At 37.6% G+C, this 15,740-nt stretch overlaps 1 protein-coding gene across 6 annotated transcripts in view; it reads left to right on the top strand.

Moving 5' to 3' along the window:
• CACNA2D1 (calcium voltage-gated channel auxiliary subunit alpha2delta 1) overlaps positions 1-15,740 on the top strand; it is a 699,121-nt gene that overhangs the window by 87,526 nt on the left and 595,855 nt on the right. For all 6 annotated transcript variants that reach the window (XM_063448181.1, XM_063448183.1, XM_063448182.1 and 3 more), the window contains exon 2: positions 4,689-4,770. In XM_063448181.1, the coding sequence (XP_063304251.1) occupies positions 4,689-4,770 (82 nt within the window). The remainder of the gene's footprint in view (positions 1-4,688; positions 4,771-15,740) is intronic.

Genomic DNA, 15,740 nt, shown 5'->3' with positions numbered 1-15,740 from the left:
GTGGGCCGATTCAAGCAGCGGTCAGACATGGTATTCGGATCAGGGGAAGACTAATAGAGCTTTGTGATCATTGACATCATGTAGGAAAGTATGCACTGATCTCTCTAACCCATGTGTATAATCCACACTGGTTGGGTACATGATCAAAACAAGAATGTGGATCTTCATGCAAACCAAGGTTCATAGAAATAGGAAAGAAATAGGAACTCGTGCTCTGTGTCTCCTGAAAATTACCAAAGAAGATCTGTAAAGGTTGAGAATAGGCATGTACAAGGACATCTTGCGCAGCAGCACTAATATATATGACAGTAAAATATGTAAGTATAGTGTAGTGATAACAAACACAATACAACTTCCCACCATCTTTTGGCGATTGTCTTAGCAATGTTGATGAGATTAAATCAGCAGAGATGTTGGTGGCCTCCACTCATGACAGATCAGATGACTCTTATATGGTACCCTTTCTTGCTTCAGACATTTGACCTTGACTCTGTATCTGTTGCTATTGTTATTTGACATTGCATCATAATACTTACACATGTACAGGTGATTCCCGTATCTTGCCAATCTTGCCAAGCCTCTGTCCTTTTTACCTTTTAATACTGCAGTGTGTATCATGTACTCTGCATTTTTTAAGAGGCCTGGGTATTCAGCTTTGTTCTCCTCTTCCCATATCTACCCTCCTTAACGTTTGTGTGTGTGTGTGTGTATAATATACTCTATATATTTGTGTATGTGTAGATACTGTAAATACTATCTATTTATAAATCACTGTTAGTAATTTATTTGTGAAGCTGTCTATATAATTTTTGATGGTATTTATGAGAGGGCATCCTCTTGTTCTGTATACTGAAGGTGATTTTTTAATTGTTCTAGATTGATTATGTACCCTCTAGCCTCAGTTTTTGGACCAGTTATAATTTAGCTAGAGAGCTTTTTATTATTATGAACAACGTTTATGTAATATAGATAGATAGTGTGTAATATGTCTATAATTAAATTGAAGGTTCTAGTATTGCAATTATTCTGAGCAAAAAATAGTAAATATATTCACACTATATTATGTAACCCCTCGCTGAAAATAAATGTCAAATATTGGTCTTTTCCCTGTAATTTAGAAAAATAATCTGCATTTTCAAAGCCAGAAATATGAAGCTGCCCCTAGCTCATGTTTACCAGAATGTTAAAACACATTTCAGTATTCCCCAGTAGTACAGGACTCTTGACTATTTATAGCCTAGCAGTGCCAGATCTGTGAGAGGGAATTGGAGGGTGTTGCAGGAATTAAAACAATAACATACTTGCAATAGTGAGTATAACACAGTTTTAGGTACAACAGAATTGTGTATGATTTCTAGACAGGGAGATTAACATGCAAATCTTTCATTTTATTGTTGTCGTCTACACAATTAAACCAGTAATGCCACAGACATCAGACGAGTTGTATACATTTCACAAATGTTTTCACATGTGTGCCGTCTTTCCATAAGTGATCATAATAACAACTAAAAAGTGTTTAAAATAAATCAGGCACTCTAGTCTTTTACATGTTGATCCAACAAGGGCTTTTCATGTGTGAGAGAAATGCTTCTTACCAACACAACTACAGAGAATCACGATGACTGTAGAACAGAGATTTACCTCTCATTGGTGTTTGTTACTCTTTCTTTATTGGTCAGACTGTAAACCTTGCTCATTGTGTTATTGTATTATTACTGATCAGATTATAAATTAAAAAAAACACATCTATACATATCATATATGTGATCTTTTGCTATCAAATGTTGATTGTTGAAAAAAAAAACAACAACATTTCAGCAGACTAAGAATAAACTAAAGTAAAAACAATTTTTTGTTAGTTTGACAAGTTTACTACTTTCCCAAAATGAAGTATAGAATATTTATAGCAATATCTCCTTTGCCCTAGCTAAGAAAGAAGACAAGCCCTTTTTTACAGGAGTGTAACCTTGTTTTTGGACGTTGACAATGCCTTTTTCAGTGAAACTCAATTTCCTATATTTTCTTATTCCCTCTAAGGCTGCTTTAGTTGATTTGGTTTTATAAACACAGAATTTGTTATTGTTTAGTTTCCCAACAGCATTGCGTAATTAAAACATTACAGTGGTACGTTCAAGACCTTGTTTAAGATCTCAGTTGGTAAATAGATGGAAAAAATCCATTTTATTTTTATTAAAATGAGCTTTAAAATGATTAGAAACTAATGTTAGCATTAATTTTAAAATGTATCAGATTCAAACAATGTTTGTTTGTTTACTTGCTTTATAATTGAAAAACATGTTCTTATCCTTTTTTTTAGGTTTCTGAGATTAAATTCATCAGACCATAGTAAAAGTGGTACAATAAGAATTGGTTGCTTAGGGAAATGGAATCTCTCACTTTACAATATTACTAAGGAATTGTGCATAAACAAAAGCATGAGTCAGTAGTTTGTCCAACATTTAAAGAAATGTGATGCACTATATTAATGTTTAACTCGACTGTTTGCAAAGCACTGAATAAAAATGTCATCAGTATTATTGAAAAACAATCTCTTCACTATCAAAAATGTGTGTACATGATTGGCACACTCGCAAACAGATTTTGTTCACCAAACATGCATTTGCCCTTAGTGTTTTCTAGGCAGCCCGCAGCGTCATGGCACCAGAAGTCACAGAACAACAAGAATCTGCTCTTTTGCTGAACACATAGGGAGTTATGTAAAAAAGGATCTGTTTTGAAAAGTGTTACAAGTCTGTAAAAGGGGTAGAGTCGCCAATGCAATGTGCCTGCTGTTTCCATGGTGACTGCTCCACCTTTAGTACTTTAGATCGCCTTTACAGAACACAATACTTTTTGTACGTTACCCACAATATGACTGGCTCATCTACCTGGGTGCTGGATACAAAAAAGTGGCCTCTTAGTGTAGTTAGACCACATATTCTCAGATATTCTAAACACTATATTGAGTGAATTGTAAAGCAAAATTGTGAAAGGCCTGACTGTAGCAGAGGTGAACTTTGTTTGCAGGTCAGCACGTATTCCTAAACTGTGCAGCTCAGTTTTTAATTCATGGCATTTAAGTGTTTAGTAAACAGACATATTCTGATAACCCAACTTGCAGTGCTGCTTGTTTGAGTAGGACCTCAGCACTAAAGAGAGGGGCAGCCTTTCTAAAAAAAAAAATACTCAAAAATAAATGAATAAGAAGCCTTCCTATTGACTGGAAAATGTAATGATGAGTGCACAATGATGATGTGTTTCTAATACATGTGCAATATGTGAAAACGGGCTCATTTAAGTAATGTTAATATGTAAAATGATTGCATGGCATAAAATCTTGAAGGAACCAATAAGCAGGCAACAATATATATATATATATATATATATATATATTATTTTTTTTTTTTTTTGCTTTTTAAAGCAATTTTATTTTAACTCCATTTATGATTATTAAGATTTAAAAGTAAATTGTTATATAAAAGATTAACTGTAATTTATTTTTCTTCAATTCTCTTTCAACTTTTTCTTTAAATCTGTTTGGGCTGAGGGCTTTTAAAAAAAAAATATTTATTCTTATTGTTGTATTTACATTTTTTTATTTTAACTCTGCTCCATTTAAAATGATTACAATGCAAAAGTATATTGCTATATAAGGGCATATTAACTGTAAATGTTTTTCTTCCATTCTTCTTCAACTTTTTTTTTACAACTGTTTGGGTGGAGTTTTTTTTTATATTCATTGTTATTGCTATATTTAAAACTATTTTATTTTAACTCTGCTCCATTTAACATAATTAGGATTTAAAAGTATATTGTTATATAAAAACAGATTACCTGTAAATGTTTTTTTTTTTGCCCCTTAAGTTTGTCTTTAAAACAGTTTGAGTGGATTGCTTTCTTCACAGAAGCAAGGCAGGGCAGCAAAAAATAGTGTAGATGTTGCTTTTTCATACTGTGTGACTAAATAATATTAGTAATCAATCTAAAAAAATCAATTATAATTTCAACTAGAGTTAAACAGTTTTACGTTCAAAGACTAGTTTGATTGACAGCATTATGTGTACAGAGTTTATCCCCTTTTTTCCTTTTCTAAAAAGTACAGATTTCAAGAGAAATTGACACCTTTATAATTAACCTTGTTACAGCCAAATGGCTGTTAATCAGACAACAGGTCCTGTTACTTCCTGGTTTACTTAGCTCATTGGAACTAAACTCAAGAGGCAGGAAAATACCCAGAACACTTGCCTTGCAAAGACATCTGCATTGGGAAGTCTGTGATTGGACAGCCACAGAACATGAAGAAGTAGAGGAGGGGAGCTTGCAAAGGTTGCTGCAATAGAATCAAAACTGGGGGATTTACAGCTCTTTAACCACTGCCTAAATTCTAATGGGTATGATACATAGATTTAGACTTTAATTGCTAAACCAAATCCTGAATTCTTTAGACCAGATTTTATTTGAGAATGCTGTCTTTTTTTTGTTGTCAATGTGTAACATTTCACACTGTTCTAATGCCAAGCGCAATATATTTAAAACTGTCTTGCAATATTTCTCAAGCATTAGGACCAAATAATTGTTTTGTGTAAATGCAAATAATGTAATTTAAGACACTAATGGTTCTTGTAAGAGGCAACCTTTATTTACATTTTACAGAACAGTTTAACACATTGCACTTTTTTGTTTTACAGGATTAAACAATGGGTGGATAAAATGCAAAATGACCTTGTAACCTTGGCCAGAACAGCAAGCGGTGTGGACCAACTTGCGGAAGTGAGTAAATCGATTATTTAAATTAGTTTTTATAAAATGAAAAAATAAATCTAAAAAATCTGATGATTATTCAAAGTATTTAACTGTTCAGTTTTTTGGCATCTATAAGAAAGGGGATTTTAATGCCCTGTTGATCAGATTCAAAATATTTAGAAAAAAAATCTGACATTTTGGTAATGTTTACTATTTAAATAGGCAGTAAAGGCAATATAGCTACTATAAGCCTCTGTAGTGGTCATGGTATCAGGATTTCCCTGGCACGGGGGAACAGTTTGACATTTACCTGGATCCCACAGGTGCCTCCAGATTCTTTATTTTGATGCATCTAAGGCAGAAACACTCCTTCTGCAGTAGATATATCAATTTCAGCATTTTTGGATGCATGCATTCAATGAATTCCATCCAAGTATGGCCAGGATAGGATTTCAGCATTTGGTTTGAAATTCATTGCAATTATAGGTAATTGTTAGGTTGTCCAAATTCTATAACTCCAAAGCGCCACATTGACATGTGCGAAAAACTGGAATGGAAAATGGAGAAATTGTTTAGTTTATTTTGCAATTCAAAGTTATTCCTGTGGCACCATAGAGGTAATTGTATAATGATGGGGAAAAAAAGATGAACAAATCTCTCTCTTGAGCTAAATATAGAAAATATGCATATTCTACAAATTCTTTTGTCCTCCTAACCTTTATTGGTTATTTCTAGTGATGTCCCGAACGGTTCGCTGGCGAATAGTTCCTGGTGAACATAGCTTGTTCGCGTTCGCCACGGACGGCGAACTTATGCGATGTTCGGTCCGCCCCCTATTCATCATCATTGAGGAAACTTTGACCCTGTACCTCACAGTCAGCAGACACATTCCAGCCAATCAGCAGCAGACCCTCCCTCCCAGACCCTCCCACCTCCTGGACAGCATCCATTTTAGATTCATTCTAAAGCTGCATTCTTAGTGAGAGGAGGGACAGTGTGCTGCTGCTGATTTAATAGAGAAATTGATAGCTAGGCTAGTGTATTCAGTGACCACTACAGTCCTGAAGGACTCATCTGATCTCTGCTGTAAGGACAGCACCCCAAAAAGCCCTTTTTTTTCTCCTGTGTAATCTAATTGCAGTTGCCTGCCTGCCAGCGTGTGTGTCATGCTCACAGTGTATACTGTGCCACTTGCCCAGTGCCACCACTCATATCTGGTGTCACAATAGCTTGCATTTAAAAAAACAAAAACTTTTTTGACTGTAATATAATAGCATTCAGTTTCCTTCACACGTGTGCGTTTCAGGGCCTGCCAGGGCACAGTGTCACACCAGTGCAACTCCTATCTGGTGTAACAGTAGTGTACATTTAAAAAATAAATACAATTTTGACTGTAATAGATTGAATAGCAGTTGTCTGCAAGCATGTGTGTCAGGCCTACAGCGTCTACTCTGCCAACTTCTGCCAGTGCACAGTGCCACTCATATCTGTTGTCACAGTAGCTTGCACGCATAGTACCACTAATTGAAAAAAAAATGACAGGCAGAGGCAGGACACCCCTCAGGGGCCATCGTGGTCATGGTGCTGTGATTCCCTTTGGCCCTAGAATAATGCCCAGTACCCTGAACTTGAAAAGTTCTGAGGACCTAGTTGACTGTCTAACACAGGACACCCATTCTTCTACAGCTTCCGCTCGGAATCTTGACGCACCATCCTCCTCCAGCCGCTTCACTTGATATGTCAGAGGAGTTATTTACACATCAGTTGGTAGAAATGAGTGATGCACAAGCATTATTGCCAGAGGATGTAGATAACAGGGATATGTCTCAGTCAGTTAGCATTACACACATGGACGTATGGTGTGATGATGATGATGTTGTACCCGCTGCTGCTTCCTTTGCTGAGTTGTCAGATACAAGTGAAGCGGTTGATGATGACGATGCGTCCGTGGAAGTCACGTGGGTGCTCGCTAGAAGAGAAGAAGAACAGGGGGAAAGTTCAGATGGGGTCTTTCATGCTGTCGTGCCTGTTGTGGGACCCTCGTATAAAAAAGCTGAAGGAGAACGACCTGTACTGGGTGTCCACGCTACTAGACCCCCGGTATAAGCAGGAAAGTGCCTGAAATGTTACCAAATTACCGCAAGTCGGAAAGGATGCAGCAGTTCCAAAATAAATTAAAAAGTATGCTTTACACAGCGTATAAGGGTGATGTCACAGCACAATGGGAATCTAACAGGGGAAGACGTGAAAGTAATCCTCCTCCTCCCACGACCATGCCGGCAAGGACAGGACGCTTTACAGACGTGTTGTTGATGGAGGACATGCGGAGCTTTTTAAGTCCTACGCATCGCCACAGCCCTTCGGGGTCCACCCTCAGAGAACGACTCGACCGACAGGTAGCAGACTACCTCGCCTTAACTGCAGATATCGACACTCTAAGGAGCGATGAACCCCTTGACTATTGGGTGTGCAGGCTTGACCTGTGGCCTGAGCTATCCCAATTTGCGATAGAAGCTCTGGCCTGCCCCGCTTCAAGTGTCCTGTCAGAAAGGACCTTCAGTGCAGCAGGAGGTATTGTCACTGAGAAGAGAAGTCGCCTAGGTCAAAAAAGTCAAGATTACCTCACCTTTATTAAGATGAATGAGGGATGGATCCCGAAGGGACTGACAGTGGGCAATACATTCGACTAAAAAAGGCCTGATGAGGGGGACTACTTAACACACCACTCCTATCTGGTGGCACATTAGACTACATGCGCAGTCCCCCAAATTTGAAGTAGGAGGACCAACTGATAGGAATAGTACTACTTAACACACCTTATAATAACGCAGAGAGAGGCAACGCAGAGAGAGGAGTCTGAAGAAGAGGAGTCAGAGGAGGAAGGTGACTTTGAGGAGGTGGAAGACCAAACACAGCAGGCGTCCCAAGGGGCTTGTTGTCACCTTTCGGGGACCCTTGGTGTTGTACATGGCTGGGTGAAGGAAGAGACCTTCAATGACATCAGTGAGGACAAGGAACGGGACATGGCTAGCTTGGTATCCAACCTTGTGCAAATGGGGAGTTTGCGGTTGTGCAAATGGACTGTTTGCGGTTGTTTGCGGTGCGTTAAACGGGGAGTTTGGTCTGTCACTGTGAAGCGGGTGTAACCCTTACACTACCTGATTGATACAACATCATACCTGATGTTTTAAAGCACGTTATTCCAAACAATTTAGGAATGTTAGGTGATTTATGCCCTTTATGGATTCAAACCAGACTCTGTATCAACTATGTAATTTTCCATGGGAGTTTTGCCATGGATCCCCCTCCGGCATGCCACAGTCCAGGTGTTAGTACCCTTGAAACAACTTTTCCATCACTATTGTGGCCAGAAATAGTCCCTGTGGGTTTTAAAATTCGCCTGCCCATTGAAGTCTATGGCGGTTCGCCCGGTTCGCCTGTTCGCGAACATTTGCGGAAGTTCGCGTTCGCCATTCACGAACGGAAAATTTTATGTTCACGACATCACTAGTTATTTCTACTCACTTGAACTGTCAACTAAATGGTGGGAAAATATAAGGCCTTTTGATTTCCTAAAACGATTTCATGGACGAAAGTTGTCGAACGAACTAAATTTTATTTTGGACAGATTGAACCAATTTTTTTAACTGTACCTAGTCAGAATTGATGTAATCAGATTTGAAGTAGGAACCTGCCCTATGATTAGTGCTATCACCGAAGGGTACACAGCAGTAGGCACCTGGGGAACTCAGGTAAGTGTTAAATCATTTGGCTACTTACCATGTAACGGGGCCAGGGAACTTCTGAAAAAATAATAAAACTACAATGAGCTATAGTGATTATTTTGGCTAGACTGCCCTTTTAAAGGTGCAATACATGCCTTATATGCAATTATTTAGAAAAACCTAACACATCTTATTCTATTTTGATAACTGTCTTTTTTTTGTGGATCTGTTTTCCAGTGAGTTTTGCATGAAATGACCCATTCCAGATAGATACATAAACTGTCTTATTTTAATTCTTTATTTTGTTGTGCTTTGGGCACCAGACATGCATATAATACACAACGGTGACTGTATCGTATATTAAACATTCAGCATATTGTGTGTTAGAACTGTGTGTTGCACTTTTTATATTTAATATCAACAAGCTTGTATCCCTAGATGTAGGTAAGATAGAATCACAGCATAAAATACTTTTACTAGCGTGGGTAGACCGTAATCTAGGTTGAGTGGTAATAGGAGGTGTGAGATCCAATGTGGGTAGTAGTGAGTAATGTCAGGTATATAGATATATACTGGCTGTCGTGCATTATCAGGTATATAGTGCATTATCAGGCATATAGTGCATTATCAGGCATATAGTGCATTATCAGGTATATAGATATATACTGGCTGTCGTGCTTGTAGTTAGTACGGTTCCACATTTGGATTATTAGGGTGGAAGCGTGGTTTTTACTCTTAGTTAGATTAGTTAGAGTGTGAGTAGGCTGCATAAAGGCAGTGCGTTTTTTTGTTTTTTTTTATCATGTTGCCTTTCAGCAGCTTGTGCACAGGGCAGCAACATCATCCTTCATCCCCTGTGTTCTAACTGTAGCAATTTTTGAGATGTTACTCCTCTAAGAGTTGCTGCTCACAGATTTTAACAGAGAAGAAAAATTCAAAATTCAGAAACACAAAATATAGGAAGATGGGAAAGTGAATCTGCTAGTCTGTTCTGCTGTGGCAATAGGGAACGTAGGACAATGACAGATGTTGTCAGAAGAGAAAACACTTGGAAAACCAATATAGCAGCAACATGGAGTCTGACTGTGGGGTGAGAAAAATGTAGGCAAGGCATTTACTCAAAATGTTCTATATATATTGATTCTAAACCAGTAGAGTACATTCTATAAAAATGCACATATATTGAAGTTTGATCAGGGGTCCTGCACATATTGTTATATTTTTGATAGACTTTCTGCCCTAATTTGAAAGGTCACCAATGGGTTGTACTTTGCAATCCATCCACATAGCTTGAAAAATTGACTCGTCAGTAGACCTCAATCACTATTTGATTTGCTTTCTTTCTACAAAGTTCACTAAGCTAAACGAATACTATTTGGCTCATCATGTATCTTTTTTGCCAGTATGAGGCATTAAATCCATTGTGTATTTTTGGAACTAGATATGTAAAAAAAATCAAAAGCAGTAATGAAAGCTAACAGCAGCCTAGCTAGCAATGAATTGACCTTTGCAGTATTAGATGTACTGAATGAAAGTACTTCCCAAGATGACTTATTGTACTTGAAGTACAGAAACCTGTAGACTCCTAAGTGTTACTGACGAGAGAACTAATTATGGCTTCTTTAACCTGCCATCTGCAAACAGCTACTGGCCGTGTAAATAAACGCATTTATATAATTAAAAAGGAAATGTCGCTTCTCAGAAAGGAATCAACCCTCATTCCCTCGTATAGCAAACAATCTAGTAAGCTGCACACCGCTATGCAAGCAAATAAGACAAAATACAGAAGGCGCACACATAACACCTAACACAACCTTTTGTTATAAATGGAAAATACAAAAGGCACATATAACAACTAACACAATATACAAACAACAAGCAGCAGGGCACAAGTGCATTATCAGATCCTCCGATGTATCTACTATTTTCTATTGCCTCTCTGAAGAGGAATGTCCTCATTTCATCACCACATGCTGTTGAATTGCCTACTAGGATGGAGACTGAAGTGTAGGTTAGTATAAAACCCACTTACTTGCTCAGTACACTTGTGTCTAGTGTGGCATCGTTTCACCATTTGGGCAACTGCTGTATCTGCATCCTATGCACTGCATGTGCCCTGACAGTCTGGCAGATGGTACACATCATCATATAAAAACAAATTCTAATTTAACACAAGTCAATGGCTGTATTGGGCTGTGCAAAAATGGCATTATTCCCCTTTAAAGATCTAAGGCTTATTAATGGCTTGTAGTGTTTATTACAGCATGCAATTTCACATTTACATATTAAGGGGAATCCCACATTGGACTTGACTCCCTATTACTGCATTTTATAAATAATGTATTAAAATGAAAGAAAAATACTAAAAAGTAAAAAGATGCCTTCCTCTGATTGTCTATTATTTGCTACAAATCTTCAGCTTCTACAGCACCAATAATTGGCTCATTATTCTCATTCAATCTTATTGCTTTCAAGCGCTGAGATTATACTATATCATTCTTAGCAGAGGTTTATATATATAAGTATATGTGTGAGTAAGTAGGTGTTTTGTTTTATCTGGCAACTTCTCACGTGAAAAAGGTCTTGTCGTTCGGACTAAAACATTGTGCTGCCATTTAAATGTAAATAAAGGCAGATATTTGAACTTTAAGTGAAGTATATATATTATATTTTAGTATTTTAGTTTTGTGTACTGTGTGTAAAATATTTTAAACAAATTCACGTGCCTTTTTATACTTGCTTTCACAAATATGCAAGTAATTTAATTTCATAAATAGTTTTCATTTTCAACCGTAGGTAGTTCACTTGGAAATTGTAAAAGGCATGAAGGGAAACATGATATAGTCCACATTAGAAAGAATAAATGTTTATGCATGCATGCATTAGTATAGCTTGCGTTCTTTTAAGTTACTGAGATGTCTTGATCCTGAGGAATAATTTCTGTTATCTATACGTTGTTCATAGATCCATTATCCTGATGTTATTGAATTATCTACAGGAATACCTAGCTCCTAAATCGTATGTCTGATTTTTCCATTATGAGATATAAATACAGCATTGGTTTCTTACCCCAGTGCTTCAGGCAAAGCTTGTTTTTTCTCTAAGAATAACTTAATTAACCAATTTAGAGACATAGGATTATTATTTTTAAGGCACAACCTAGCTTGTATATGAACCCTCATTTAATGTAAACTGATTTTAAAATTGATATACAAAAAAAAAAAAAAAAAAACATAAATATCCACTGTGTGGCCAAGATTAGGAGTCGTAATTATTTCCCTTAACCTGACTGCATAGAAAGGATGCAATAGAAGAGGCTGTAAAAAGCTCCAAAGCTTCAATTGTACTGGTTTGGGCAGCAGTGGAAGGATGTGGTGTCCTATAACTTCCTCCTAGCACTGTTAGCCATCAAGCATTTACTGCAAGTAAACAAACAACAGCAAAAAAAATTATAATTTTTAAATATTGTAATATATAATATATATGGATGTGCTCTGAAGAATGGTAGTGAGTAGTAAACACTCACATTTGTATAAACCTATTATGAAATTAAGCTCTACACAAGTGGGCTCCTGTGCTCTTAAGGTGGCAACACTTCCTTCTTGGACAACTCTATTGGTTTATCAAAGAAACAATACGACAGTTAGCTGATTTGTACTTATATATTGTCCAACAAAAGGAGTATGTTATTGAATGTATGCATTTGGTGTGACTGTGTGTGTGTGTGTGTGTGTGTGTGTTTAGGACTGTGTGTGTGTTGTATATTATTTATGCATTTTGTGCTTGTATGTATGTTTGCTTGTTGGTGTGGTTGGGATTGTGTATTTACAATATAGTATTTAAACTCGATATTACAAATGCTAAGCACAGTATTATCTTATCTTTCAAACTAGCTAAAATTACTACACTCAGTGTCATTGCAAAATATTGTTTTCGGTGCTATTTTAATATTTAAGCGGCATGGTCACCTCTCCTACAAAATGAGTATTGCAGAAAGGCAACATCTTTATAAAATACTCTTACTGACTGTGCTGGAATTTCACTGAAATTCCAACCAGGTCAAAAGAAATACGAAAGAATACAAGAGAAAGTATGGACTACTACTGTCAAAGTAGAGACTACTACTGATCTCACAGGATCCTCCATAGACCTCAATACTGTACTCTTGTGCATGCGCTAGAGTACAGTAGTGATATCAGCTTCTGGCGCTTCAAAAGAGGACCAACAGAAAGAAGATGGTAGCACCCTCGAGGGACAGGTTCAGGTAATTAAATCTCACCATCAGCGACGATGCCACTGTCAAGGGTCTTTGCAAGTTATGCTGCTCTAACTCCTGTCAGTTGTACTAGTAAGGATGTAATAATTTAATATAGCTAGCACAAATAAAGACACATGGCAGCCTTAGGAACACCACAACATAATAATAAAAAATAAATAGATAATATAAAGCTTTAAAATAAGATTAAGAATTCACTTTAAAGTAACATTTAGTGAACTTTGCCTAATTCTATTTCCAGCAACACCTATAAGAGACTTCAAATTCTGCAGGATGTAACAGAAACACATTGTAAAGTACTTTATAAAAAGTGTGTTGAATGTTTATTTAATTTGTATTTTAGGCAGACTGCATGTCAGAGTATTAGGAATCACAGCCTCCAGAGAGTGGAGAATCAAAAGAGCAGTGCTCTAGAGGAGACAGTTATTGACTGACCTATATGTAGCTTTAGACATTTTTCTTGGAGCAAGTCAGGAGAACACTTAAAATAAATACAAATTGTTAATATAAAGAGAAAGATTTAAAAATAAAAATATCTTGTAAAAGACACATTGGGGAAACAGGTTTGTTTTGTATATATAAGGTTTAGCTTAAGCAATTTCATCTATGCAGTATGGTGGATACTGCCTTGAGTCTTTATCAAAAAATTCTGATGAAGATGAGGAAGTGGCAACCTAAATGGCTGCTATATCAGAAGGTGAATGTTCAGAAAAACAGCTACTGTGCTGTACACTGGTAAAGTCACATCCACAAATTTTAAAAGAAAATGTTTACTTGTACCTTGTTACTAAAATATAGTTGTGTTAGGATTGCAAAACAAACAAGCAAATGTAAATGTATACAAATGTAAAACAAAATGTAAATGTATAAAACCACAAAAGCATTTAGCTTTGTGGTGGAAATTAGTGCCTCAATATTCATTATATGTTAATCTTTTTTATAAGCCAGGCCTAAACTGATTTGTCATATCCACTGCAAAATCTTTACCAACATGTCCCTGGTGTCAAGGTTAATACTCCCCAGCACGCAAACCAGAGAACAATAAAGGCAAGCACAGTCAGATAGATTACCGGGCCTTAGGGTGGCCGGACTTAACGTGTATATATATATATAGGAGATAAGAATAGTCGGAAAACGCCAAGGTCAGGGTTAGAGAGGTACGAGCAAGCGATAAATGGAGCCAAGGGTCAAGGGAGCCAGAAACGAAAATAACCAAATAACAAGCCAAAGTCAGAAACCAGAAAAAGACAAGTAGTCAGAATGCACTCTCGGGCTAATATAAACCACAACAGGGCAAGGAAGTGATGTCAGAAGAGGGTTTAAATAGGGCAAGATGGAATCTGATAGGTTTAGACAGAAATGAGGCAGGATATAAATTGATAGTAGTAATAGGCTACTATCACTTTAAATGCAAGAGTAACGTCTACCCCTGTTGGCTACCTGCGTGCTCTCGGACCTGTTCCCAGACGCGCGCACGCGCGCACTTGGAGGCGCACATGCACAACGCTGGCCGGAGGTCCGCACCGCCTGGCAGGAGAGGATGGACGGCGGGTGATGGTGAGATGGAGGGGGGGTGATGGTGAGATGGAGGGGGGGTGATGATGTGAGGGAAGGGGGGACTAAATACCTTATTTAATTCCCTGGTGGTCCAGTGTGGGCTCCATGGTAGTCCGGTGGTGATATCCGGTCTGCAGCTCTGCAGTGTGCAGAGCTGCAGACCATGAATCTCGCAAGACCCAGTCAGAGCATTGCCATGGTAACCCGCGACAAATGCTCTGATTGCTCACTGCGGAGCTGCAGACCGGTGTCTGCGATGGGTGCAGGAGGTGCATCGCACCCGGCGGCATATCGAGCAAGCCGCTGGACCCCCTCCTGGTGTCGGGTCCTCGGTCAATGACCCAGGACCCAACACAGTTTTCCCCAGGCACCCCCCTAGTGAGTGGCACCCGGGGCGGACCGCCCCCTCTGCCCCAAATGATATTTTATTTTTTAACTTTGTCCCCTTGTCAGTAAAGTTTAATTTATAAACATACCATTTTCATTTATAGGCAATGTTTTAAAAATACAATTGGTAGGATGTGGAAACAGCCAGGACATGAGGAGTAAAGGTGAGGTCAGAATTAAAGATAACACCAAGAAAGTGAGCTTGCAAAGAGGGGCTGATACAGCCACCATCAACTTGCAGGGAAAGTGAAAGAGGAGGATCAGTATTATGAGGAGGAAAAATAAGGAGCTCAGTTTTAGAGAGATTGAGTTTCAGAAAGTGGGAGGACATCAAATCAGAGATAGAAGAAAGACAAGCAGTGACACGTTTAAGAGACCAGGCGAGGAGAGATAAATCTGAGTTTCATCTACGTACAGATGGTAGCGGAACCCAAAGGAATTATTAAGTTTGCCAAGAGATGCAGTGTAAAGAGAAAACAAGCATGAGAGATCATGACATACACAATCTAAATTATGAATAAAAAATAAAAGGATAAAGTAAAAAAATCTATCTCACCTTTCAATAGTATGTGGATTTTTTATTTAAAGAAAATTATAAAACTATTTTTTTAAATATATTTTATTATGGAATTCTGGACATACATATTGATATGGTTTAAGTTGTTAAGTCCCCACTCTCTAACGCAATTGTTGACATTTTATGCAAATAAGTTATTACTTGTAAGAGTAATTTGCATTTGAGAACATACGGCAATTGATACATTGCATTCAATACCTCATATATTTCTTGTATGTGCCAGCACAGTGAATGGATTATTTCCTATACACTACTTGGTGGTCATATTTTTTCTTTTTTAATCTCGTTCAATACCTCTGAGGGATTATTGTAACCACCCAGTTGTCAAGACAGTGGGAACAGTAAACCCACTTGTACCCAAGATTTCAATTAGGATATATCACTGTCTCATGCTACAATGGTTATTAAATTGGGCAAGGGATGATTGTTTAGGTGAAATATTCCCTTTAGTCCATATGTTGGGATGTTCTTATTT

The sequence above is a fragment of the Pelobates fuscus genome, chromosome 3 (assembly GCF_036172605.1).
Source record: "Pelobates fuscus isolate aPelFus1 chromosome 3, aPelFus1.pri, whole genome shotgun sequence".
Taxonomy (NCBI): Eukaryota; Metazoa; Chordata; class Amphibia; order Anura; family Pelobatidae; genus Pelobates; species Pelobates fuscus.
Note: the sequence above shows the minus strand (reverse complement) of the source record. Positions and strands in the feature narration are given on the sequence as shown.